At 51.2% G+C, this 25,170-nt stretch overlaps 1 protein-coding gene across 1 annotated transcript in view; it reads right to left on the bottom strand.

The window, feature by feature from the left end:
- Positions 1 to 242: 242 nt before the first annotated feature.
- UBR4 (ubiquitin protein ligase E3 component n-recognin 4) overlaps positions 243 to 25,170 on the bottom strand; it is a 94,174-nt gene continuing 69,246 nt past the window's right edge. Inside the window, exons 85-106 of the mRNA XM_066564190.1 lie at positions 24,990 to 25,131; positions 24,226 to 24,307; positions 22,576 to 22,749; positions 22,055 to 22,176; positions 21,028 to 21,225; positions 20,817 to 20,897; positions 18,555 to 18,642; positions 18,043 to 18,170; positions 17,527 to 17,634; positions 16,821 to 16,940; positions 15,957 to 16,147; positions 15,489 to 15,662; positions 14,901 to 15,000; positions 13,871 to 14,089; positions 13,515 to 13,628; positions 12,044 to 12,186; positions 11,660 to 11,785; positions 10,452 to 10,646; positions 7,979 to 8,203; positions 2,284 to 2,374; positions 1,310 to 1,472; positions 243 to 669 (exon numbers count right to left, since the gene is read on the bottom strand). Of these exons, the coding sequence (XP_066420287.1) occupies positions 605 to 669; positions 1,310 to 1,472; positions 2,284 to 2,374; positions 7,979 to 8,203; positions 10,452 to 10,646; positions 11,660 to 11,785; positions 12,044 to 12,186; positions 13,515 to 13,628; positions 13,871 to 14,089; positions 14,901 to 15,000; positions 15,489 to 15,662; positions 15,957 to 16,147; positions 16,821 to 16,940; positions 17,527 to 17,634; positions 18,043 to 18,170; positions 18,555 to 18,642; positions 20,817 to 20,897; positions 21,028 to 21,225; positions 22,055 to 22,176; positions 22,576 to 22,749; positions 24,226 to 24,307; positions 24,990 to 25,131 (3,049 nt within the window). The 3' untranslated portion in view covers positions 243 to 604. The remainder of the gene's footprint in view (positions 670 to 1,309; positions 1,473 to 2,283; positions 2,375 to 7,978; positions 8,204 to 10,451; positions 10,647 to 11,659; positions 11,786 to 12,043; positions 12,187 to 13,514; positions 13,629 to 13,870; positions 14,090 to 14,900; positions 15,001 to 15,488; positions 15,663 to 15,956; positions 16,148 to 16,820; positions 16,941 to 17,526; positions 17,635 to 18,042; positions 18,171 to 18,554; positions 18,643 to 20,816; positions 20,898 to 21,027; positions 21,226 to 22,054; positions 22,177 to 22,575; positions 22,750 to 24,225; positions 24,308 to 24,989; positions 25,132 to 25,170) is intronic.

The raw sequence follows: 25,170 nt of genomic DNA, 5'->3' as shown, positions 1-25,170 counted from the left end.
GGATGGGATGGGATGGGAAGGGAAGGGAAGGGAAGGGAAGGGATGGGATGGGATGTTGTCCTTGCAGACCCCTGAGGCCCCAGCCCCACACAGACCCTGTCAGGGCAGCAGGCAGTGCCCAGCTGCTCCCTGGGGCTCCCTGAGCAGGCCCAGGGCTGGAGAGAGCAGCAGCTCTGGAGGGAAATGTGAGGACACCTCGGCACTGAGGCTCCTGCCTGGTTCAAGCACTAGTCAGGCCCAGCTTACCCATTTGTTCTGTTTATTTAACTTCAAAGAGGTGCACACTAAAGCATTAGGATTTACTGGTTTGGATTCCTCTCTGTACAAGTTCTTTCAAACAGCTTGAATGCACAAGGCTTTACAGATAGAAGCGCTGAAACACAAATTTCTAAATTTCAAATCACTCCATGAAGAAAAATTGTAGAAAATAAAAAACAAAACAAAACAAAAACAAAACAAAAAAAAAAAGGAAAACAAAACAAAAAATATTCCAACAAAAAACTGCAGCACTCCTTGGGAAAGGGACAGACTGCACGAGGAGGGACACAGAGGGGTGGAAGGCAAGCAGTGGAGGCTCTGCCCAAAGCTTCTCCGTGCTGGCAGCTCAGGGGATGGAGTTCAGGAGGTCCTTGAGGAAGCTGTCGGGATCATTGATTTCTGACAAGAGTCCTTTGAACAGAAGAAGGCAAGAGAGAAGAATCAGCCCCTGTTTGTCCTGCCCAGGGGGATTTGTGCTGGGCCATGTGTGAGCCACTGACAGCTGCAGGGTTATTTTAGGGCTGGACACGAGCAGGGCAAACCCTGCTGGGTGCACGTGCAGGAGGGACTGAAATGTGAATTTAATCAAACACTAAATCCACACGGAGCTGCTCCTGGGCTCCCCAGCTCTGCTCCCTGTGCTGGGCAGTGAGAGACTGGCCTGGGGCAGATTTTGAGAGAGGAAAGAGCAGTTCCAGCTTCCCTGCAGGTTTTCAGCATCTCCTGACTCCTGGAGGTACCAAAATCCTCAGGGAGCAGCTCTGGCTGCACCCACCTGCTGCAGGTCCCATCTGCTCACCAGCCCTCAACCACAGACCCCACAAACCACCCTCCAGCTGTGCTACAGATGTTTCACAGGGCAGGGGGGAGGTTTTCCTGCCTGGGGCTGCTCAGGTGTGTGTCCCAGCAGTCTGGGGCCAGCCCAGGCTGGGCAGTGCTGAGCCCTCCTCTCCCTGTCCCCTCCCCAGGAGCTGCAGCAGTGTCAGGAATGCTGCTGGCTCCAGTCACCAGCTGCACAAGGCAGCCTATAAAAGGGCAAGCAAACACTCACCAGCCACATCCAAAAACTCAGAAAACGTTTCCACTGGCATGAATTCCTCCTGGAAGGTTTTCAGGGCCTTGTCTGCAGCCTCGTGGATTGGCATGTCGTTGTGTCGGATGAACTCAGCCAGAGAGAAGGACCAGCCTCCCTCTGTGTTACTGGTAGGCACCTTCTGACAGGGGACAAACACACCAAATCAGGCCAAAAAGAATGATTTAATAATGATTTAATTTAAAAAAAATTACTGCAAACCCTGGTGCCTTCTCCCATTGCTCCTGGATTTCCATCCCTGCCTCCTGCAAACAACCAAGAGAGGAAGGAATTCCCTGACTGCAGCTTCATGATCCTTTTTTGCAGGATGAAACAAGGTCCCAGGCATTCTCTCACCCTGAGCACTGAACCCTCTCTGGAAGCTGCAGGTTTCTTTCTGCCCCTGGCTCCTTCCTCACCCAACAATTTCCCTGGCACAGCCTGGAATGTCCTTCCTTCCATCAACAATGAGCAGGAAAAGTCAGCAAATACACAACACAAGAGTGCTGCCAGCTGGAGAAGTCTCTCAATTCTTCAGCTACTGCAAGGGCTGCAATGAGCACAGGCAGCTTCTTGTGGCCTTTCTGCTTTTACAAGGGGCAGAAGAAAAAAAGAAGGAAAAATCCTTCCCTGTGAGGGTGGGCAGGCCCTGGCACAGGTGCCCAGAGCAGCTGGGGCTGCCCCTGCATCCCTGGCAGTGCCCAAGGCCAGGCTGGATGGGGCTGGGACAGTGGAAGGTGTCCCTGCCATGGCAGGGGTGGAATGGGATGAGCTTTAAGGCCCCTCCACACCCAAACCATCCTGGGATCCTGTGAAGTTTCATTTCCAAGGACCTTGGAGAGAGGGGTTTCAAATTTTGATTTCTATTTCAAACTCATGGCATGGCTCAGGTAGGAAAGCTGAAGTGGGGCTGAGCTGGAGGTGCTGCAGAGGACCTGCAGTGCTCTCCTTACCTTGAACATGTTGTAGATGAGATCCACGAGGGCCCAGAAGAGCAGCCCCGAGCGGTACGTGGCGTATTCCTTCACCGCCTTGTCTGCCAGTCTGGGGAGGGAACGCAGGCTCACTTAATCCCTCTGCCATGGTGGGGAACCCAGGGCATCCCTCTGGCTGCCCTGGAGGACTCCAGACCCTGGCAGGGGCTCAGAGGCCTTGGCATGGAGTCAAAGACACCTTTGATTTTAACCCATGGAAACAATTCCCAACTTTGTACAAAGATGTACAAGCCACAAGAGTTTGAATAGAATGACAGTGAATTTGTCACAGGGTGGAAAAGTAGAATTTTGGGGTTTTTAGAATGGGGTTCAGGAGGTAAGATGGAGGAATCTGGGCATGTCCTGTCCTTCTTCTTCTTCTTGTCCTCCATCTTCTGCTGGGATGGTGGCACTGTTTGGTTGGTTTAGGATAGAGACAGACTGTCTAACATTGGTGATAGGTATTGGAAAATTATTGTAAATAAAGTACACCTAATTCTCAGTATAAAAGGCCAACACCACCCCAAGGTGGTCAGTGTGCCACAAACTGACCTGCTGGACAGATCTCAGCAGGTCAGAGAAAGAATGGAACAGATGAGAGAAAATAAAGAACCTTGAAAAGCAGAGCCGAGGAATCTCGACTTCTTCTTCGAGCATGGGGCTGGGAAAAAAGAGACTTTCCAATACCTTGGGAGCCATTTCAGCAACACCAAACCCGACACCATGGGGCTTTGGAACCCCCTGATGGCAGCAGGAGCAGCCAGGGCCCAGCAGTGACAGCAGGGAGGGCTCTGAGTGGCCTGGCTGGGTGCTCCTGCCCAGGAAACTTTGGGCACCTGGGGCTCTCTGGGCACCCGCTCTGCTCCAGGGCAGCTCTGCAAGCCAAACCTCCTTCCATGGAGGGAAACGAGCACTGAGGGAACTGGAGGGCTGAGACTACCCAGGAAATCAACAGCAGAGTGGGAAAAACAATGCACAGGCCTTGTTTGTGTGTTCACTGCTGGAGAACAGCAGATTCCTGAAGGAAAGACCAAATCCAGGGGGTACCAATGACAGAACAGCTTTGTGCTTCCAACTCATAAAAGCATTTCTGCAAGACTCTGAGGGAAATCTCTTGTCCTTGAAGAAATGGAGGAATTTCCATTTAATACATCCTTGGTTCTTCTCCTGCCAGGAAAGGACTTCTGGAAATGCAGCACCTGGGTTTGGAGCAGTAGGAATGCCCTAAAAGGTGCAGAGCTGTGCTGGGACAGCAGCTCCCAAAGTCTGCAGGATTAATCACAAACAGGTTCTGGCAAGGAGGAACCTCCTGCCAGCAGCTCTCATGGCTTTGGAATTTTTGTGCCTGTGCTCCTCAGGTGCCCCATCACGTGCTGCTTCCTCCTCAACACTCCAGAGCTTTGGAAAAATCAAAACCATTTTTTCTGCACCCAGGACCAGCTCAGCTGCTGCTGCTGTGAGTCAGCAACACAAACAGGGGCTCCCACTGCAACTGCCCCAGACTGGGCTTTTCTGGGGGAAAAAGGAACATTTTGCTGCTCTTATTAAAAGGCTCCACTTGTGTGTCTGTGCCCTTAAAACAGACATCTTAGTAGGTGGCAGCCTGCTCGGGCAGCTCAGCTTAATTATTTAAAGGAAAACCAATTAGTAAAGGTGACTAAATTTCCACGGGATGAAGAGAACTCCGAGCGAGGCTAATTCTGGCCTCCCAAATCCTGCAAGCCAGACTTTTCCTTTCATGTGAATGGGTTTGATCTAATTGCAGTCTGCTCCTTTAATTGAAAACGAAAAGGCCCTTGTGGGTTAGGGCTGGGAGTTACCTTCTGGAGCAGCTGCTCCATGGAGGAGCTGCTGGGTTTCACTCCTGCAGCTGGACAGGGACTGCCAGCACAAAGCCACACACTGGGCAGGCCTGGCTTGCAAAGGGAAGGGAAAACAATCAAAATGGTCTTTTCCTCCTAAATTCCAGAGGAAAGCTACACTAAAAAACATCTACAAGATTTTTTAGCCAGAATTTGTGGTTCAGTAACGATGAGCACTAAATTCAGTTCTTTGGGATCTGTAAATTATATTTACAAAATCCCAGAACTGGGATCCATTCTGGGAATTTCATCTTTGGTTTAAATAGGAAGTGTTACCAAAACAAGGGAGGTGCTGATCATTCCCCCTGGTACCTGTGCTTCCACCCCTCCTGGCAGAGCCAGAAGCCCTTTTTGGCTCAATTCTCCCCAAATCTGTGACCCTGGCTGGCCCAGCTGAGGAGCTGCATGAGCACCTCCCCGTGGGGTGGGATTTGCTGCCTTGGGATGAGGGCATGGAGAGCCCTCCTGCCCTTCCCAGGATTTACAGGAGGTTTCAGATCAGCAGATCCTCAGCTTTTTAAGATGCACTGGGGTCCCTGCAGTGACTCCTGTCCCTTTTTAAGATGCACTGGGGTTCCTGCAGTGGTTCCTGTCCCTTTTTAAGATGCACTGGGGTCCCTGCAGTGGTTCCTGTCCCTTTTTAAGATGCACTGGGGTCCCTGCAGTGACTCCTGTCCCTTTTTAAGATGCACTGGGGTCCCTGCAGTGGTTCCTGTCCCTTTTTAAGATGCACTGGGGTCCCTGCAGTGGTTCCTGTCCCTTTTTAAGATGCACTGGGTTCCCTGCAGTGGTTCCTGTCCCTTTTTAAGATGCACAGGTAGCAGTGAGTCCTTGGGTGTCCCCAGCCTTCATCCCAGAGCTCTGGGAATGGAGCTGCTCCCAGACAACACCCTGAACATGGAATGCTAATTTGAATGCTTTGCATGCAGACATTACCCTGGTGTCAGAGCCAGTGGCTTCCTCTCTGCCTCAGCCTACAAATTCAAGATATTGGCATTTATCTGCAGAGCCTTTCACCATCCATCACCCTCTTCCTGATTTTCCACAAGAATAAATAAGCACAGAGCTTGGAAATCAGAATTGCCACATTGCTGTTCCTGAGAGGCTTTATCAGAGGGAGGCTTTGTGCTCCCTTAGTCTGCAGAGATTAAAGAAAGCCCTTGAATAAACCTTGACATAATTCCTGAGCACTGTTTCTGAGTGTGCTCCCCTGAAATTCCAGACATTGGATGCTTTAGCTGGAAGTTCCTGGCTCTGCCTGTTCCAGTGTGCTTTTATTACAGCACCTGGGGAAGGAACAGAACATCCAGGGAGGTTTAAAAAGCAGCAAACCCACCCCAGGCTTAGCCCTGCCCCCCCTGAGGCTCCAGGACATCCCCTGGGTCTGTCAGAACCCCCAGGAAATGGGAAACAGGAGCCAGGGGAGGCTGAAAGCAGCACAGGGAGCAATGGAGGAGCCCTTTCAGGGCTCTCTGCCTTTTCCAAGAGCACTGGTTCATGCTGGGTTTGTGCAACTACAATGTAATGACTTTATCAAACACCTAATTACTGTCATCAGCATAAAAATGCCCTTTAAGGCGACTTAGAATAATAATGAATTGATTCCTAATTATGACAGCTATTTCAAATCATCCTTTCAGAAACTGGAATTCCCTTTCCCTCTCTGGAAATATTGTGCCTTTGTCAGGCAGGCACAGCCACTTATTCTTGTGCTTCAAGTGCCTGACAGCTGCTATTGATTTTTTTCTTTTTAAAAAGCAATGGCATTTGAGTTCTATTTCTATTTTTCTATTTGAGGGAGGCTGGAGCACTGATCAAAAGGGCCCAGAAGGAGCTTCTTTAGGGAGGCAAACAGGGATGAGGCACAGCTCAGCCAGCTCATGGCTGAGTGCTGAGGTGGGGGAGGAAGAAGGAAAAGCTTCATTTCCATGGATCAGCTGATTGATGCACTCCAGGGAACAGCCAGAATGAAATTCCCTGCTCAGACCAGCCCTGGGGGGCATCTGCAGCCACTCAGGGCCAGGCTGGACAGGGCTGGGAGCAACCTGGACTCTGGGGCTGTCCCTGGGCTCTGGGGGTGTCCCTGGGCTCTGGGGGTGTCCCTGGGCTCTGGGGGTGTCCCTGGGCTCTGCTGGCTGTCCCTGGGCTCTGGGGGTGTCCCTGGGCTGTGCTGGCTGTCCCTGGGCTCTGGGGGTGTCCCTGGGCTCTGCTGGCTGTCCCTGGGCTCTGGGGGTGTCCCTGGGCTCTGGGGCTGTCCCTGGGCTCTGCTGGCTGTCCCTGGGCTCTGCTGGGTGTCCCTGGGCTCTGCTGGGTGTCCCTGGGCTCTGGGGGTGTCCCTGGGCTGTGCTGGCTGTCCCTGGGCTGTGCTGGCTGTCCCTGGGCTCTGGGGCTGTCCCTGGGCTCTGCTGGCTGTCCCTGGGCTCTGCTGGGTGTCCCTGGGCTGTGCTGGCTGTCCCTGGGCTCTGCTGGGTGTCCCTGGGCTCTGCTGGCTGTCCCTGGGCTCTGCTGGCTGTCCCTGGGCTGTGCTGGCTGTCCCTGGGCTCTGGGGGTGTCCCTGGGCTCTGGGGGTGTCCCTGGGCTCTGCTGGGTGTCCCTGGGCTCTGCTGGGTGTCCCTGGGCTCTGCTGGGTGTCCCTGGGCTCTGCTGGCTGTCCCTGGGCTCTGGGGGTGTCCCTGGGCTGTGCTGGCTGTCCCTGGGCTCTGCTGGGTGTCCCTGGGCTCTGCTGGCTGTCCCTGGGCTCTGGGGCTGTCCCTGGGCTCTGCTGGGTGTCCCTGGGCTCTGCTGGCTGTCCCTGGGCTCTGGGGCTGTCCGTGGGCTCTGCTGGCTGTCCCTGGGCTCTGGGGGGTGTCCCTGCCATGGCAGGGGGTGGCACTGGGAGGGTTTTAGGGTCCCTCCCAAGCCAAGGCAGGCTGGGATTGTGCAGCTCCACAACCCTGAGTGCAAAGGTTACTCAGAGGGGCCAACGCCTGGTGTAAACTACACACACTCCATTGGCTGTGAGTGGGGCTGTGAGCAGGTGTGACAGTGACACGAGTGGGGGTGACAGTGACACGAGCAAGTGTAATAGTGACACAAGTGGCTCTGTGACAGTGACAGGAGTGGGTGTGACAGTGGCAGGAATGGGTGTGACAGTGACATGAGTGGGTGTGACAGTGAACCCAGTGGCTCTGTGACAGTGACACAAGCCCTGTGCCAGTGGCCCATGGGGCTCTGTGACAGTGACACAAGTGGGTGTGACAGTGACATAGCAGCTCTGTGACAGTGACAGGAGCAGCTCTGTGACAGTGACACAAGCCCCGTGCCAGTGACCCCAGTGGCTCTGTGCCAGTGACCCCAGTGGCTCTGTGCCAGTGACCCCAGTGGCCCTGTGACAATGCCCCCAGTGGCTCTGTGCCAGTGACCCCAGTGGCTCTGTCTCAGTGACCCCAGTAGCTCTGTGCCAGTGACCCCAGTGGCTCTGTGCCAGTGACCCCAGTGGCTCTGTGCCAGTGACCCCAGTGGCCCTGTGCCAGTGACCCCAGTGGCTCTGTGCCAGTGACCCCAGTGGCTCTGTGCCAGTGACCCCAGTGGCTCTGTGACAGTGGCCCGTGGGGCTCTGTGCCAGTGACCCCAGTGGCTCTGTCTCAGTGACCCCAGTGGCCCTGTGACAATGCCCCCAGTGGCCCTGTGACAATGCCCCCAGTGGCTCTGTGCCAGTGACCCCAGTGGCCCTGTGACAATGCCCCCAGTGGCCCTGTGACAATGCCCCCAGTGGCTCTGTGACAATGCCCCCAGTGGCTCTGTGCCCATACCCAGCCAGGGGAGGCACTGACCTGCTGGCCCCTCCCGGGGACACCACGCGTGCGTGGGCGGTGACGAGCAGCCGGCGCAGGATGTCCCCGCGGATGGCGCGCCAGCGCTCGGGGGGACACACGTGCAGGGCCAGCACGGTGTAGTAGTGGGGCCCGTCCACCTCGAAGGCGCTCTCCACCCACTTCTCGCGGGGCTGCTCCAGGAAGCTCTGCAGGTTCTTCTCCTCCCGCGAGGTCGCCCGGGTCCTGCAACACAGGGGGAGCCTCAGAGGCTGCTCAGCTCCAGGGGCTCAGCCTCTGCCCCCCGGCAGCCCTGGGTGCTGCCCAGGCACCCTGCACAGGCAGCCAGCTGGGCACCCCCAAATTCACACCCTGGCTGAGGATCTGCCCCCCTGGGTACCACCAGCTTTTCCCAAACTCTTCCCCTGGTTAAAGATTTTCTCCCAGTGGGCAGCACCAGCTTCCCCCAAATTCACACCCTGTCTGAGGATTTGCTCCCAGTGGGCACCACCAGCTTCCCCCAAATTCACACCCTGTCTGAGGATTTGCTCCCAGTGGGCACCACCAGCTTCCCCCAAATTCACACCCTGTCTGAGGATTTGCTCCCAATGGACACCACCAGCTTCCCCCAAATTCACACCCTGTCTGAGGATTTGCTCCCAGTGGGCACCACCAGCTTCCCCCAAATTCACACCCTGTCTGAGGATTTGTTCCCAGTGGGCACCACCAGCTTCCCCCAAATTCACACCCTGTCTGAGGATTTGCTCCCAGTGGGCACCACCAGCTTCCCCCAAATTCACACCCTGTCTGAGGATTTGTTCCCAGTGGGCACCACCAGCTTCCCCCAAATTCACACCCTGTCTGAGGATTTGTTCCCAGTGGGCACCACCAGCTTCCCCCAAATTCACACCCTGTCTGAGGATTTGCTCCCAGTGGGCACCACCAGCTTTTCCCAAACTCATCCCTGGCTGAGATCTGCTCCCAGTGAAGCAAACACATTTTCCTTGGAGTTGTGGGTGGCATTAGAGGTTTGACAAACAGCTACTATTGCCCCAGTGGAAGGTAACACCACTGTAGAGGTATTTTTCCCCTTTTTTGAGAAAACATGAGTGGTGCCAACTCCCATGGGACACCACATAGCCACTGCAGCTCCTGCAGCCACACCTGGATCCATTTATAAAATTCCTCTACTGCAAAAGCAACCCCTGGGAACATACAAGCCAAATTCAAAGCCAAAAGACACTGCACATTACTGCCAGCTTATATAAATATTTTATCCTTCTCCTCCTTTCCCTCAGAGCTCCAGTGTCCCAGGAGTCCTGACAGCCCAGAACTGACAGTGGAAAGCACGTGTCACAGGAGACTTTGGGAAGTTGCATCACACTTTGCCACATCTGTGGCTCTACTGCAGCAGCAGAGGCTGCCAGCCAGGTCAGACCTGTGACTCTGAAGTGAGATAAAACTCTCCCTATCAGGCACCAAGCAGCATCCCAGCAGATGAAGCTGTGTGACCTTTTCATCTGCTAAAAGATGCAGCTGGGAGCCAAGTAGTAGCTCTTTATTTTCTCCATTTAATATTAAAAATTCTGTCTGGGAAGTACAGAAGGCTTTTTTCCACGTCTGCCCAGCGGGTTTTGGGCTCTGTGGTGCCAACAGCAACCTAACAAGATGAAACAAATAGTTCCATTTATATGTCTCCCAAAGGATTGGGAAAACAATAGCACAGGGATCTGGAGATAGATATTAAAAACAAAAGAGAAATTGTATTACAGCCAAAACCTTGATTAGTTCCAGGCGGGAAAGTGAGAGGGATTTCACTGCACTGCATTTGGAGTGACCTTGGTGTGTATTTTAATATTTATACCCTCATCTAATTAGTATTACTTACTAATATCTAACTCCTCCAATACAGGATATACATGGGCAGCCCATTTTTGCAGCATCAGAACCAGCTCATGTCTTCCAAAGCATCTGGGTGCCCATGGATGTGGCCACACAGCCTCAGTGCAGTGCCAATACACTGCTGTTTATTGGCAAAAAAATAATAATGGTAACCCCCCCAAAAAATTAAAAATATCAGGAAAATCTGGTGGACCTGAACCCTCCTCCAGGACGTCAAATCTGGAAACCAACCTGTGTTATTTGAACACTGAATAAAATTGTATCAGGGTTAAGTTTTCAACTAACAATTATTTCATCGCAGTGTCTCTTCTGCCTGCTCAGGAGAAAATTAAGCTGGCAGAGTTTCTTTAATGTAATAACCCTGTTGCTCACCCCAGAGGTAATAATTACATCTAGAATGGAAAGAGAAGCTAATTCCCAATTGCTTTTACTCAATAGGTTCCCTGTTATCCGGCATGTCCAGGCTTCACTCCCAACAATGCGAATCCTTAACAACCTACTTAGGGTGCGCAACCCTCCCAAAACTTTATGTGATTTCCCATCTGTGCTGGCCCGTGCAGAGCTGTGGGAGGGTGGGAGGGGTGGCACTGACGTGTTGAGCACGTAGAGCACGGTGTGGATGATGTAGGGGATGAGGTGGATGTTGCTCTCGCGGCCGCCGCCCCCGGTGTCGATGCTGAACGACTGCTCCATGGCGAAGCGCAGGAACAGCAGCTTGATGTCGTGCACGTTCAGCTGGTACGTGGGCTCCCTCTGCCCCGTGCACTCCTGCAGGTACGTGTTGTGGCTGCAAAACACCAGGGGGCTTTCAGAGAGCTCCTCCTGCCACAGCACAGCCCCTCCTGCAGGTTTGTGTTGTGGCTGAAAATCAGCAGGGAGCTTGCAGAGAGCTGCTCCTGCCACAGCACAGCCCAGGAGCACAGCAAGCGTGGCACAGAAACTCACAAAGGCAGCCCTGCTACCTTGGAGTAACCTCCCCAAAGGGAGGCTTTCAGCTCACTCTGGCAAATCCAATTCCATCTGCAGATATCTGTCCACACATCAATACTATTTTCCCATGCCCAGGACCTGGGATACAGCTCCTGGCTGAAATGGTTCCAGGATGTTGCCACTCTTGATTCCACAGAATCACAGAATGGTTTGGGTTGGGAGGAACATTAAAGATTATCCAGTCCCAACCCTTGCCATGGGCAGGGACACCTTCCACTGTCCCAGGTTCAAGTTCTGTCCAACCTGGCTTTGGACACTTCCAGGGATGGGACATCCATAACCTCTCTGGGCATCTTGTGCCAGTGCACATCCCTTCACAGGGAAGACTTTCTTCCCAATATCTGATCTAAACCTACCCCCTGTCAGGTTCCAAACTTCTAATGTGACATTACAAACCCAGCACAAGGTAAAGCAGAATCCTGACATCAGCATCTCCATCTGCTCCAGACAGGTGCCCAAGCACCTCAGTACCATCCATGAGAAGCCTGGAAATCTACACCAGGGAATCCACTGGTGTCAGAAGGTTTCTTTTGTACAGTAGGGGCTCACTGGGCCACAAATGAATCAACACTGCATCTTCAGCTGAGACTGGGGGCTAAGGAGGCTCTGAAATTATTTACATGAAGCCAAGGAGCAAACAGACACCTGCACTTTTTTAGGAGATTCACTCCTGATGGTAGAACCTGAAATGGCTCCGTTTTACCAAGATTCAGCTGCACCACCTCTGATCCCAAGATTTCAGAGGAGTGTGTGGCAAGGATCTGACTCACCCAGATGCAACCACCTGGGGAAGAACCTGCCTGTACTCACCGTGCCAAGCACGTGGCAAAAGCAGATTCTGGCACGTGGGGCCCCCACACTGGCAGGAGCCCATTGCACTTGGTGTTGGCATTTTGCAGGGCTGCGCTCTCCCACTCCTCACGGCCCCGAGCGAGTCTGCACAAAGAGACAGAGCAAGTCAGGAGGATGCAAGCTTTTGTCTAAGGAAACATCCCAAAAATGACAATTCCACAGCTTCTCTCAATGCTGCACCTGGCAGAGTCCAGGCCAGAGCAGTGTTAAAGCAGACCCTGATGGAGAAGCCCTGCAAAGTGATCAACAACCCAGCCCACCCAGAGTCCCACAGTGATCCCAAACCAGCTGGAAAGGCCTCCAGGCCAGGCTGTGGGGCTGTGTGGCTGTGGGCACACGTACCTGACAGCTGCCAGGTGGCAGTCATAGTGCACGATGTTGAAGTGGGACACGGTGCTGTAGCCCTGCTGCTTGCGGGGCTTGTTCTCAAACTCCTCGAGCGCCACGCGCTTGGTGAAGGTGTAAATCCCCAGCACCTTGGTGGGCTGCAAGGACACACAGCTGCCTTAGCAAGCACTCAGCTCTGCACAGGGCACATCTCCTGCTCTTTCCACCCCACAGCTGCCTTAGCAAGCACTCAGCTCTGCACAGGGCACATCTCCTGCTCTTTCCACCTCACAGCTGCCTTAGCAAGCACTCAGCTCTGCACAGGGCACATCTCCTGCTCTTTCCACCCCACAGCTGCCTTAGCAAGCACTCAGCTCTGCACAGGGCACATCTCTGCTCTTTCCACCCCACAGCTGCCTTAGCAAGCACTCAGCTCTGCACAGGACACATCTCTGCTCTTTCCACACCACAGCTGCCTTAGCAAGCACTCAGCTCTGCACAGGGCACATCTCTGCTCTTTCCACACCACAGCTGCCTTAGCAAGCACTCAGCTCTGCACAGGGCACATCTCTGCTCTTTCCACACCACAGCTGCCTTAGCAAGCACTCAGCTCTGCACAGGGCACATCTCTGCTCTTTCCACACCACAGCTGCCTTAGCAAGCTCTGCAACTCATCTCCTGCTCTTTCCACACCACACTGAATTGAACCTCTCCCAGTCCCAACCTTGTGGTATTCACATACTCTTTGAACAGAGAGAGACATAATTCTCCCTCCCAAGATTTTTCCTGGGGAAGGCAGTGAGAAAGCTCAGGGAAAGAAGAAATCAATTCTTATCTTCACTTGCTGCATCTGTTGTTTGGCACATGTGGAATGTGTTATGCAGATTGTTTGCTGAAAAGGGATTTGTTAATTGGACACTGGTGATGGTTGTTTTGACTGATTGACCAATTAGGTCAAAGCTGTGTTGTGACTGTTGGAAAGGGTCACAGGTTTTTGTTTAGTATAGTTCAGTATAGTATTAGTATAGTATGTAGTATAATATAACATAGCTTAATAAAGCACTTGTTCAACCTTCTGAATCACAGAGTCAGGGCATGTTATTCCCCCTTTCAGGGTTCCTTGCATCAATATCGACCTCAAACTTAAACTGGTCCTGTGTTTTTCCAGCTTTCACTTTCCTTTCCCAGCCATCTCTGGAATTACAGATCTGAAGAACCAACCCTGAGACTTCCTGATCTTCCAGTGCCAGCACTTGTGCAACCAGCTACTGGCAAGTCCCCATAGGAGCTGAGGGCTCTGAAAATGTGTTTCCCTTCACCTGGAACTTCAATCTCCTGTCACCATTACCTGGAACTCTCAGCTCCCCCTACCTGGAACTCTTACCTCCCATTACCTGGACCTCTTAGCTCCCATTACCTGGACCTCTTAGCTCCCATGACCTGGAACTTTTAGCTCCCACTATGCAGAACTCTTAGCCCCCAGTACCTGGAACTTGTATCCCTCCCGGCAGATGCAGCAGGTCAGTCCTGGCTCCTCTATCAGCTCCTCCATTTGTTTAAGCAGCGCAGTCTTGGTCACCACCTGGCCCTTCTCATTTGTCTGGAAGAGGGAAAAGCTCAAGCAGGTTAAAAACAATGACAAACCACGCCATGGCCACCACTGGCACTGGAATGCCCATCCCATCTCCCAGCAGCTCTGTTCCCTCCTGGCAGCACCAGGCAAACGGGAGGGCTGGAGCTCTGCAATATCCATCAATAAATCCCTTCACACACTTCCTGCTGAGGCAGCTTGAGCAGGGCAGGAAGGAAAACCCCTGAAGGAGCAGAGCACCCAGCCATTACCGTCATGCCCAGGGTGCCCAGGGCCTTCTGCCTCATGGCCATGGCCATCCTCTTCTTCTCGGCGCGCGTCTCCTTCCGCGCGGCGTCGATCTTCTTGTTCACCTCGGGGTGCTCCCTCAGAGCCTCCAGGAGGTTCTCTGCCAACGTCCCAATGCCTTCATCACTCGACACCTGCTCCAGTTTGTGCAGGTTGGAGATGGAGTCTGTTCCTATTAGCACCTGGGGGGGATGGGAACACAGCACTGCTCAGGAGGAGGGGACTCAGGACAGTGACTGTCCCTGCTAATCCCAGGGCACAGCTGGGCAGAGCACTGAGCTGCAACAACTGCTCCTTCTTTTTAATGCTCCTGGGCCCTAAAACCTGTCTGTAATTCTGGGGCAATTTGCCTCTCCACTGGTCATCACCAGCTCACATGGGGATGTCGGATAAAATGTTTATTTTGTGATAAGACATTGTATTGATGCCTTCAAACACCAACGATCACGTCCTGAGGAGCTTATCAATAATTACCTTCTCTTCACACTGTATGTCAATCTCACACCACACAGCAGGAGGAAATATTCAAATCAGAATCTCAGACTTTTCCAGATGATGCCTGAAGCTGCCCAGCAGAGGCTCAAGGCATCAAGACAAAGACACAGAGTCATGTTCCCAATATTGTCATGTGACACACAAAACTCAGAGGATGCTCTGCAAAGGCAGAACTTGCCCAGGGAATATCTGAAAAGCTTCCACACCTATGCCTACTTTGAGATTTCCAACGGAATCAGTAATTCTTATAAGAATTTCAAATTCTTATAAGAGGTAAGCCCAGGAGAACTGGATTTTCTCTCTGCTTTGTCCCCCAAACAGAATTCTTTTTAGACTAGAACCAAAATCTTCCAGCAGAAAAAAGTTGTGAGCAAAACTGTTCCAACTGTGATGAGGATGGCAAAACAAAACCCAACAAAAATGAGTGTAGAACCAGGTCTTAGAGGAATTTCTGCTCAGCTGCAGCCCCAGAGCAGAGTGCCAGTGCCCTGGGCTCACCTGCGTTGCAGGGTGCTGCGTCGCCAGGCCTCGGAGCAGGCGCAGGATAAAAGGAAGTGCAGGTCGAGATAAGAACCTCTTCCATATGTCTGCATCCAAACTGCATGGAACACAAAAGGCAGCAGCTGAGGGAGTGTCCCAGACAGCAGCATGGCTCCAGGCTGCAGGGAACACTCCCTCCCTCCCTCCCCCGTGTCCCTGCTCAGCTCATTAATGAAGGGACGGTCACACTCCCACTCCCATGCTGTGCACAGCCACAGTGCCAGCTCTGAGCCTGGGGATTTGTGTTCATGAGTTGGCTACCAACAGCAAAAACTCTGTTGCTGTGCAACGGGAGGGAACGGGCAGGAAACACAAGGATTGAGATATCCAAGAAATCAGCTTGGATGGGTATCAAATGGGAAGATTTCAGGGTTTTTAGGTCATCCCTATATGTGCACTGCCTCACCAGACCTCTGCATCACAGCTCTGAATGCTCCTGAATGGGCACTTGTTCATGGATTTCTTGGGAGATTGTGGTGATGGGATGAGGAGGATGTCCAGGGCAGTCACACACATTAACCACACACATTAAAGAGTGACTCTTACTTCTTTGCACTTGGAATGTGCTTTTTCATGTAATCCAGGGCATTCTGTGTAATCCCCTTCTGCAGGATGAGATCTTTCAGCTGATGGCCATTGCTGTTGTTCTTTATTCCTGCTGCTATTTTACAGAAGCAATCCAGGAAAACTTTATCATCTCCACTGTGCTCCTCATCATACCTGAACAAAGAGAAGAGATGGTAACTCTGCCTGTAATTCTAACTGAATGCTGTACCTGCCCCAGCTCAGAGACTCAGAAAAGCTATTCAGGCCCCTGTCATCTCAAAGTACTCTCTGGAGACCTATTCCTCAAGCTAGAGCTCACACTTTTATATCAAAACTAGCTTGAAAGTGAAAGAAGAAATGAAGCTGAAGCCTGGCATTAGACTGGAGCAGCATCAATGAGGAAATGAAGGCAGAGATGTGTCAGTAGAAGCCATTTCAGGTGCTTTTAGCTGAGCTGTGCCAACGTACTTATCAAAGTTACAGTAGGGCTTGAAGCGATCCACCAGGATCTGCATCTTCTCCATCTCCCCGAAGGACAGGTAGGGGATGATGCGCAGCAGCCCCTGCAGCACGCTCAGGTTGGAGCGCACAAAGGTGCTGTTGATCTGGTCCAGCAGCATCACCAGCTGGTCCTTGTCCCCTGTGAGGAGGAGGTTGCCCTGTGAAGCAAAAGCAGCAGGATTTATATTCAATAAATTGACAAGAAAATTCTCACTCTGGGAGCTGGTGGGCTACTCCTCTTGTGAAGGGGTAGTCACTGATAAAAATAAAACTCAGTCTCGTCCCAGAGGTCTCGTGGAATGGCTGCACCAACCCCTCTAGCTGACACCTGGCTTATTCCACGTGCTGTTAAAGCATTTTCCAGCCAAAAGCCTAATAATTCCAACCCAAAGCACACCAGATTCCTGTTCACCCACAGCTTCAAAAGATGAGTGAGAAGCTCTTCTTGTTCTCAGTCTAGATGAGATACAGTTTTATTCTCAATTAGCTGGAAAATCAATCATGTTTTCAACACATACAAAAACACTCCAAAAAACAAGGCCAAGCTGTGTCTTTTCTTGTCTCTCACTGGCCCATGGCCCAAAACAGGCAGGAAAGGATCCAAGCAGTGCCTAACAACCCTCACCCAACCATGCAAGACTCATCCTGACACAGCCTCGCAGTGCTTTTGGTTCAGGGCCCTCCTTGAGCCCTTCCCCAAGGCCTGCTAAGACCTGCCAGAAGTGTAACGAGGGTCAGACTCCATCAGCACTCCCCTCCAGCTCCTGGAGCTCAGCATCCCTGTCAGCAGGGCTGTGCAAGCCCTGAACCCCAGGCAAAGGAGCCACTCACCTTGTCCTCGCTCAGGGGCTCCGCGTTGGATTCATCCAGAATGATCTCCATGATGCTGAGCACCTGCTCTGCCACTGCTGCTCCCCCACTGTCCTTGCTCTCCTGCTCAGCCACCAGAGCCTGCAAGACATGGGGGTGCTCAGAGGAACAGCAGCAGGAACTGGTTTGAGGTGAGAGCACGCAGGGGAACAGCAGCAGTCACTGGTTTGAGGTGGGAGCAGTCCCTGAACAGCAGCAGTCACTGGTTTGAGGTGGGAAGGGGCACTGGAGCACCAGCAGTCACTGGTTTGAGGTGGGAAGGGGCACTGGAACAGCAGCAGTGACTGGTTTGAGGTGGGAGCAGTCCCTGAACACCAGCAGTGACTGGTTTGAGGTGGGAGCAGTCCCTGAACACCAGCAGTCACTGGTTTGAGGTGGGAGCAGTCCCTGAACAGCAGCAGTCACTGTTTTGAGGTGGGAGCAGTCCCTGAACACCAGCAGTCACTGGTTTGAGGTGGGAAGGGGCACTGGAACACCAGCTGGTTTAACTGCCCCCACACTCCCACCCATAAAAGATAAGGAATGTCCAAAGGATAATTTGCAGTGCCAGCACAGCAACATTTCCCATCTCCTGTAGTTGTCACAAGGCAGCAGGGCAGTCAGAAGTAGCTTAAACTCATTGGAATCCATGGAAAAAAAAACTTCTGGAAGTCAAGGTTGTTCTTACCAAGTTGAGAGTCCCCAGCATGACATTCAAAGTGTTCATCTCTGGCTTGACCAGCTGCTGCCGGTTTATTTTCACCTTCACACAGTAACTGAAGAGTTTTAACAGCACCTGCAAAATACAGCAAAGGGATTCTCTGTGGGACTTCACACCGAGGGGGATTTTGCTGAAACTGAAGTAATAGTTTAATACAATAATAGACCTGATATCCAGACTGCTGGGATACAGTACACCCCAGATTTTTACATCTGTATGCATATATGTATATTTATATCTCTTAGCACAGCTTTGGTTTTCAGATATGGCCAAGGGAGAAAACAATTCCTCCAAGAAGACAGGATTTAGTCTTACCAACTTCTCAGGTTCTAGACATTTCAAGTTTTGTAAGGAATTGTTACCCAGAAAGAACAGGAGAGGGAAAGAGCTGCTCCAGCTCAAGGGAGATTGTCTAAACCTCAGGGATGTCTGTGGAATTTTCCTCCCCATAGCTCCTGACCCCGGTGCCAAAGGGAGACTCACGGTTAAGAGGTGCCGGCCCTGTTTGAAGTCCTTGATGCCAGTCAGTCTGTTGAGCATGCACTCCAGGCCTCCACATGGGGCCATCACCCCTGCCATCTTATACACTTCTTCCTCATCCTCCTCCTCATCTGCAGGACAGACACAGCGGTGAGGACAGGAGCAGCCACAGCGGGACACGCTCGTGCAGTGGGAGCAGAAATGGAGAGCAGAGCAGCACACATTTCCCAGCAATGCCAGTCACTTCAGTTGTATTGAATTCAAAAAGAATTAAGAGCAGAGATATGAAGAAGGGCTGGGCAGAATGGTCCCCGTGCCAAGCAAGTGCTCACATCTGAAGCACAGCTTTAAAGCGCTGCTAAAATCCTCCTTCACTCGAGGTGAAGCAGGTAAATGCTGCAAAAGCAACGTCAATCAACTTTAAGCTCACTGCTGTGAGGATAATAATGTCATTGCTCTGCAGCAAACCTCAGATTTCAAATCTAATCCCAGCTTTCAGCAGACAAATGCATTACCAGTGGTGGAGTCGAGGGACTCGATGAATTCCTCCGTGGCATCTCCCAGTAACCCCCGCATGCGGTAAATGATCCTCATGGGCTCCCCCTGCAAGAGCAGAGCTTTTTGTTCATTCTGTCTCTGGGCACTTGGACACAAGCCTGGTTCTGGTTTCAGTGTGTACAGACACTCCAGCCCCAGCTCTCCCTTGTGCTGTTCCACCTGCTGATGGTAGCACGGGGAAATCTTTCACTCCCTCATTCTCCCCTTCCTGAGATGAATTAAAAACAACAGTAGAGCCACCTGCAAAAACATCAGTAACTCATCCCTTGGTCTGCCCAGCTTTTCTTGGCACTGCCAGTTAATTGACAGACTGGTGATAAACAGTCTCTTCCATCTCCTCCAGCTTTCCTTCAGCACCAGTGAAAGATGCAGCCATGGAAAATGGGTTCACCTGCTTTCCATGGCAACCTCTCCTCTGAGGGTATGGCACAGCATACCTGGGAAATACAGGGAACAGGCACAGCCCAGGAAATGAAGCAGGACAGGCTAATTGGATGAAAGCTTTCAAACAGATAAAATCTGCAGTGATGGCAAATGGAAGAGGAGTAAAAGGCAATTTAATGAGCTTTCAGTAAGACAGTACATCACTGATACAGCCAAGAAGCTGTGCTTTTACCCTGAGAAAGGGACACTTTTCCAGATGCATTTCCAGCTGGAAATACTGACAGCATATCACCAAACTTTCCATTTTTAATCCATAGGTCTGAATAAAAAGCAGAAAAGAAAAATCCCAGATTTGGGAGCAGGAGACCTTGCAAGAGAAAACCTGTCAGGGATCGTGCTAAGCCTAATGTGGAATAAGCAGTGCTTAATGTCACAGCAAATACATAAGCACAGGGAAAGCCCCGGGGGGAAGATCTGCTCAAAGGCCACGCTGGCGACCAGCAATTAACACCACAGGGGCCCTGGTAAAACGGCAGATGAACAAAAAAAGCCACTGAGAGACAAGGGAAACAAAAAGGGGCCTGAGGTTGCGTTTCTTGTGAGCCTGTCGCTCCCAGGGAACGGGAGCTGCGGCTCCAGGAGGTGCTCACAAAGGAAGACAGATGAAAGCTGTTCATCCTCAGGAATGCTGAGCAAACTCTGCCTTTCAGCAGCAGAGCTGCTTCCCTCCCGGGAGAGCTGCACGCCCAGCATCCCACGGGAACAGCTCCTCCAGGGGCAGCATGGGGAACATTCCCACCAGCCACTCCATCAGAATTCAAATCAGAACTCACAGATTAACACCAGTGCCTCGTCTCCCTTTCCAAGTTGGTACCTTGTTAAAAAATTATCACTGTCACAAGGTTTGGGCTTGATTTTGCAGTACTGAAGGCTTTGTTCCTGAAATAAAGCTTAATGAGACCCATTTTATCATCATTCACTGCTAACTGGCACTTTGTTTGAATTCTTCCCACAAATGGCTTCAGGAAATGGAGGTTTCAAAGGTGATTTGAGGGCAGGAGGAAATGAGGAATGACCAAGAAATGCTGGGCTAATCATTCTTGTTTTATGATCTCAAGGGCCTCTTGAGAAAATATATTTGTAGTGGGCAAGCTTGAGCCTGATGATCTCAGTGGGAGTTTATTTGAATGGTCACAAGGAAAGAAGGGAAGAGCTTGTTCTGGACCACATCCACCTCTGGAACAAGCTCAGTATGACATGGTGGACTGGACCCTTAAGACTGCTGTGTCCATTTCTTCATGTGAAAAACACACAACACATACAATGAAAAACAAAAAAAGGATGAATCTGCCAAGTGCTTGAGATCCTGATGGAAAACCTGAGAGCAGAAGTGCAAATATGGAGAAGCACTGGATGCTCTGTGCATAAATAACTTGGGTTCACCCCTGAAGCACAGACTGATGGAGCAGTCCGGTGTCCCTGTGTGCACACACACAAAACTTTTGTGTGCAGATGGAGTGTGAAATGTGCTCTGAAAGGCACTGAAACGTTCAGCTCTCCCCAGGGGAACACAGGGAAAGCTGTTCCTCAGGAAGAGTCACGTGTGACACAGGACACAGCTCACCTGGGGCAGTGCTCTGCAATCACTCACGTTGCAGGGCCATGCACAATCTGTCCTAACAGAGCACCAAAAGTTGCTGAGCAGTTACACCCAATAAATTATATGCCAGGAAATAAATCCTGACACGTGTGGTTTTGATTTTTCCCCGGTTTTTTTTTGTTGATGTGAAGGACAGGTGCTCTGTGCTGTTAACCTGTACAAAGGTAACACACACCTCGTTTGTGGGACACCACACCTTCTTGTAGACCTCAGCCACAGGCAGATCCAGACTGATGATCTTGTTGTTCACCAAAAGCTGAAAGGGAGAGAAGAACAAGTCAAGAACAAGCTCAGGTTGTTACATCACCACCCCAGCAACCACCAGCTGCCCAAAACCAGCATCCCACAGGTCTGTGCAAGCAATCCCCACCTCCAGAAATTCTCACCTCCATCCCGCTGTCATCCTCCAGCAGAGCCACCAGGTCACAGTCCTGGCAGATCTTGTTCTTGATGTCCCTCATGAGGGGCCCGATGCCAGGCTCGTTACTGCTGTAGGGATTCCCTGGCATCCTGCCCTGCAGGAAATCTTCCTGCTGGGGATCTTTCTCCAGAGTGACAAAGAACTCAGTGACTTCATTCTCCTCCTAAAGAGCAGCAGCAGAGACAGAGTGAGTAAGTTTTTCCTTAACCGTGCTCCTATTCCTGCATTTTAATGGGAGAATGTTCCTAAACCTTCAGTCCTTTCCCCCCTGGTGCATCTGCTCTGCATGCCACACTCAGAGGATGGCCAGGATCACTGAGTAACCAAATTCCTCAGGGAACCTGAACCCCCCCAAAGGGATACACTGGGGTACAGGTGTCCACTGGCTAATGGTGAATCATGACTGCAGACACTGCTGCTCCTGGGAAAAAGGAACCAGATCTAGGGCTGCTAGAGGTGTTTGGTGGTGATTCTCCTCCTCTATCACAAGACCCCACCTGGAGCACTGCACACAGCTCTTGTGACCCTCAACAAAAAAAGGACATGAAACTGCTGGAGCCTGTGCAGAGGAGGCCACAGAGTTGCTCAGGGCACTGGAGCACCTCCCCTATGGAGACAGGCTGGGAGAGTTGGGAATGCTCAGCCTGGAGAAGAGAAGGTTGTGTGGAGACCCCACAACACCTTCCAGGGTCTGAAGGGGCTACAGGAAAGCCAGAGAGAGACTTTTCATCAGGAGCTGGAGTGACAGAACAAGGGGAAATTTAGGTCAGATATTGGGAAGAGTGGGCAGACCCTGGCACAGGGTGCCCAGAGAAGCTGTGGCTGCCCCTGGATCCCTGCAAGTGTCCAAGGCTGGGCTGGCCAGGCCTCAGAACATCCTGGGGTCATGGAAGGTGTCACTGCCATGGCAGAGGGTGGGACTGGACAATCTTTAAGGCCCTTCCCAAAGCACTGGAGGCTCTGTGCAGGCAGTGTGCCCCTGCCCCACTCACAGGGTAGATGATGCTGCAGAGCCTCTCAAAGATGAACACTGGGGTCCTGTAGTCATCGAGGCTGTAACGCTTGGCAGTCTCTATGCACACAGCCATGAACGCCTTGGTCTCTGACTCTGTGCCTGCCAAGAAAAGGAAGCTTTGAAATGGACACTGCAGTCAATTTTATAGATTCCACTTTAACTCAGCACATGCAGCAAATCCTTCTGCAGCCAGCCCCACAATTCGGTGCTCTCTCCTTTTGGAATTCACTCTGGGAAAGATGAAAGGTATTTCTTTGGTAGGGTTACTCTGCATGGCTGGGCTGCACTAAAACAGCCCCATAAAAATGAGGAGGCTGAGATTCCTGGAAAATAAGAGGTGACTAGGAATGCTGTTCAACTGCTCTGTGCCAAGAGAAAATACTGGAAGCCATAAACCCCCCTAATTACAGCAGTCATTTAGAGGAGTTGGGTGGCTGTTCTGCTTTTCCATCTTGGTTGATCCCAAGGCTGGATTTATGGAACAGAGGTGGTTTTTACCCGTTGTCATGTCCTCCAGCATCTCCAGCAGCATGTCCTGGGTCTCATCAATCAGCTTTGTCCTCTGCACCACCAGCTTCCTCAGGCACAGGTAGCCATTGAGCACTGTGCCCACCAGGCGGCTCTTGAAGTGCCTTTTGATGGACTCCACCTCCACAAAGGAAGAGAGAAGACCTAGAAAGACACAGAAATTCAGGCAGTGTGGAAACCCAGGGCACTGGGAATATTTCTGAGTCTGCTCTGGGGTGCCCTGACCTCCAGGGCAGCACTGACTCTGACCCTCATTCATGGAGAAAGTTTCCTGGACTTCAAGATAGACTGGAATCCACAAAAGTGTGAAATAGATTCTAGAGAGCAGTGTAGGTGGATCACTGGGTGAGAAATTGAGGTTTTGGATTTTTAGTATGTTGTGGATGGCAGCAAGATGCAGGGCACAGGGTGTTGTCCTGGGTTTCTTCTTCACGCTTCTTCTTCCTCCTTCTCATTTTGTGATTGGGCAGAAAAGTCTGCATTGGGGGCTCCTTGGGATCAGTTATTGGGTTAAAAGGGAAAATAATCCAGGTGTCAGCTCTTAATTGGATAATTTAGTCTTAAAAGACCTTGTAACAATAGATAATTAGCCATTTGTGCCTTGCTGCTGAACTCATGGTTGTGAGACTGTTTTACTGATAAGAAATAATAAACACCTGAGTCCCAACATGAATTACTGTCTCACGTGCCTTCAGTCCAGACCCAGAGAAACCCACAACTGGTACCCTGGCAACTGGGACCCCCACAAGGCAGGTGAAAGAGAATTTGATTTCTAAATTTCATAGCAGCAAACAGAGCACAGTATCATAAAAATGGCTTGTTCCAGCTCCCATCAATCTGGGATTTCCTGTGAACTGGGTGGTTGCAGGCAAAAGCCTTGGCCTGGCTTGTAAATTGTAACATATGAAAAATAGTTTGGGAATGAGGAAAGGGCCTAAGGAGTTTCCTGTGTGCTTGATACAAAATTCTGCACTCTTTGGCATTTTCCTGTCACAAGCTATTCCAAAAGCAGATGATTGCTCCTCTTGTAATACTTCTAATACCTCTGATGATGTGAAATGACTTATCAGTGACATCAGCAAACTGGTCACTCCTACAATAAAGCAAAGAATCAGCAAACACAAGGATTCTTTCCCATGACACACTGATCAACATGCTGCTTCTTGCAAGAAGCCAGGCTTTATGGATTCACCCATTAATGGCTGAAGAATGTGAAAGAGGATACAAAAAACAATGATCTAGTTCATGAGGTATTTCCATTTCCAACACATTTTTGTAAAAGGGTATACACCCTAGAAGATAAAAGAAAAGCTCCCATAGAATAGGGAGGTAAGAACAACAGGTAGGAATAAAGCAGCAGTGTTTACAGTGGTGCCAGGGATTAGGTAATAAAGTGAAATGATGAAGCTTGCCTGGTATGTTACCACAGTTCAGCTAAAAACTCTTACTGACCACAAAAAAATATGGAAAGATCCATTTAGAGATTAAGTGCTAAATCGATGGCAAAAATCCAGTGCTGACAATGGCAACACAGCTGAATGAGATCTCTCTGAAATTCTGCCACAGCTGTTAGAGAACAATGATCACCAGCTCTAACTCTGCTGCAGGCCCACTGAATACCTGTGAGACTCTTCAGGGCATATCCCTGCTGCAAATCCGTGCTGAGAGTTGCTTCCTCCAAGGCCAGCAAACGAGCTATTTCCTGAAAAGAATTAAAATCATTAACAGCCTGTCAGGCCAAGATGGCCCTGCAATGCCAATAACCTTTGGGGTGTCTAACACAGGGTGCAAAGAAATCAGAAACTGAAAGCACAACTGCAACAGCAGGGAGGGAAGGGGGAAAGGAGAGGAAACCTGCCACAAATATCCCTCTCATTTTCTCCCTGCACCTCCCTGCTAGCACTGCTTGGCTCTAGTGGCCCTCCAGGAGCACTCACAGCCACCACTGATATGGAGAGTGCCACCTGCCCCTCTGGAGTGCAGCAGGGACCCCCACAGAAAACTCCCACCACTCTGAACACTGTAAACCCAGAGTGCTGCCTCTCCAAAGGCTGTAATTCCCATTTCTCCAGCAATGGCAGCACACCTGATCCTTCCCTGTCCCTAAGGGTTCTCAGAGCCCAGCCTGGGAGCTGCACAACAGATCCAGTGCCAAGGCAGTGCAGCAATATTGACAATCCCAGAGCAGTTAATTCAAGTGCTGAGGAATTCTCCAGCTGGGGCTAAAACCCCCCCGTGGGCTCCCTCTGTTCAGAGGTACCAGCACTGAAGTGTGAACTTGAGAACCTTGGCAGGGTCAGCAACAGGGCACTGAACAAAGGGATGGAATTTCAAAGGCAAAAAAAGCCAAGCTAACAGGTCATTTCCTGCACACAAATCCATACCTTAGTGATGAGGCTGCCAATGTAGGGCAGAACCCCTCTGGCTGCCAGGTACACCTTCCAGTGGGCAGGTTTGATGAGCTTCTGATACAGGGCCAGGTACTCAGCAGCACATTCACCAGCAATACTCAGCTCATCCAGGTAGCTGGGAAAGAGAAACACAAGCTGATAACCCAAAGAGCTG

Source organism: Molothrus aeneus, chromosome 21 (genome assembly GCF_037042795.1).
Source record: "Molothrus aeneus isolate 106 chromosome 21, BPBGC_Maene_1.0, whole genome shotgun sequence".
Lineage (NCBI taxonomy): Eukaryota > Metazoa > Chordata > Aves > Passeriformes > Icteridae > Molothrus > Molothrus aeneus.
This window is presented reverse-complemented; position numbering and strand designations above follow the sequence as displayed.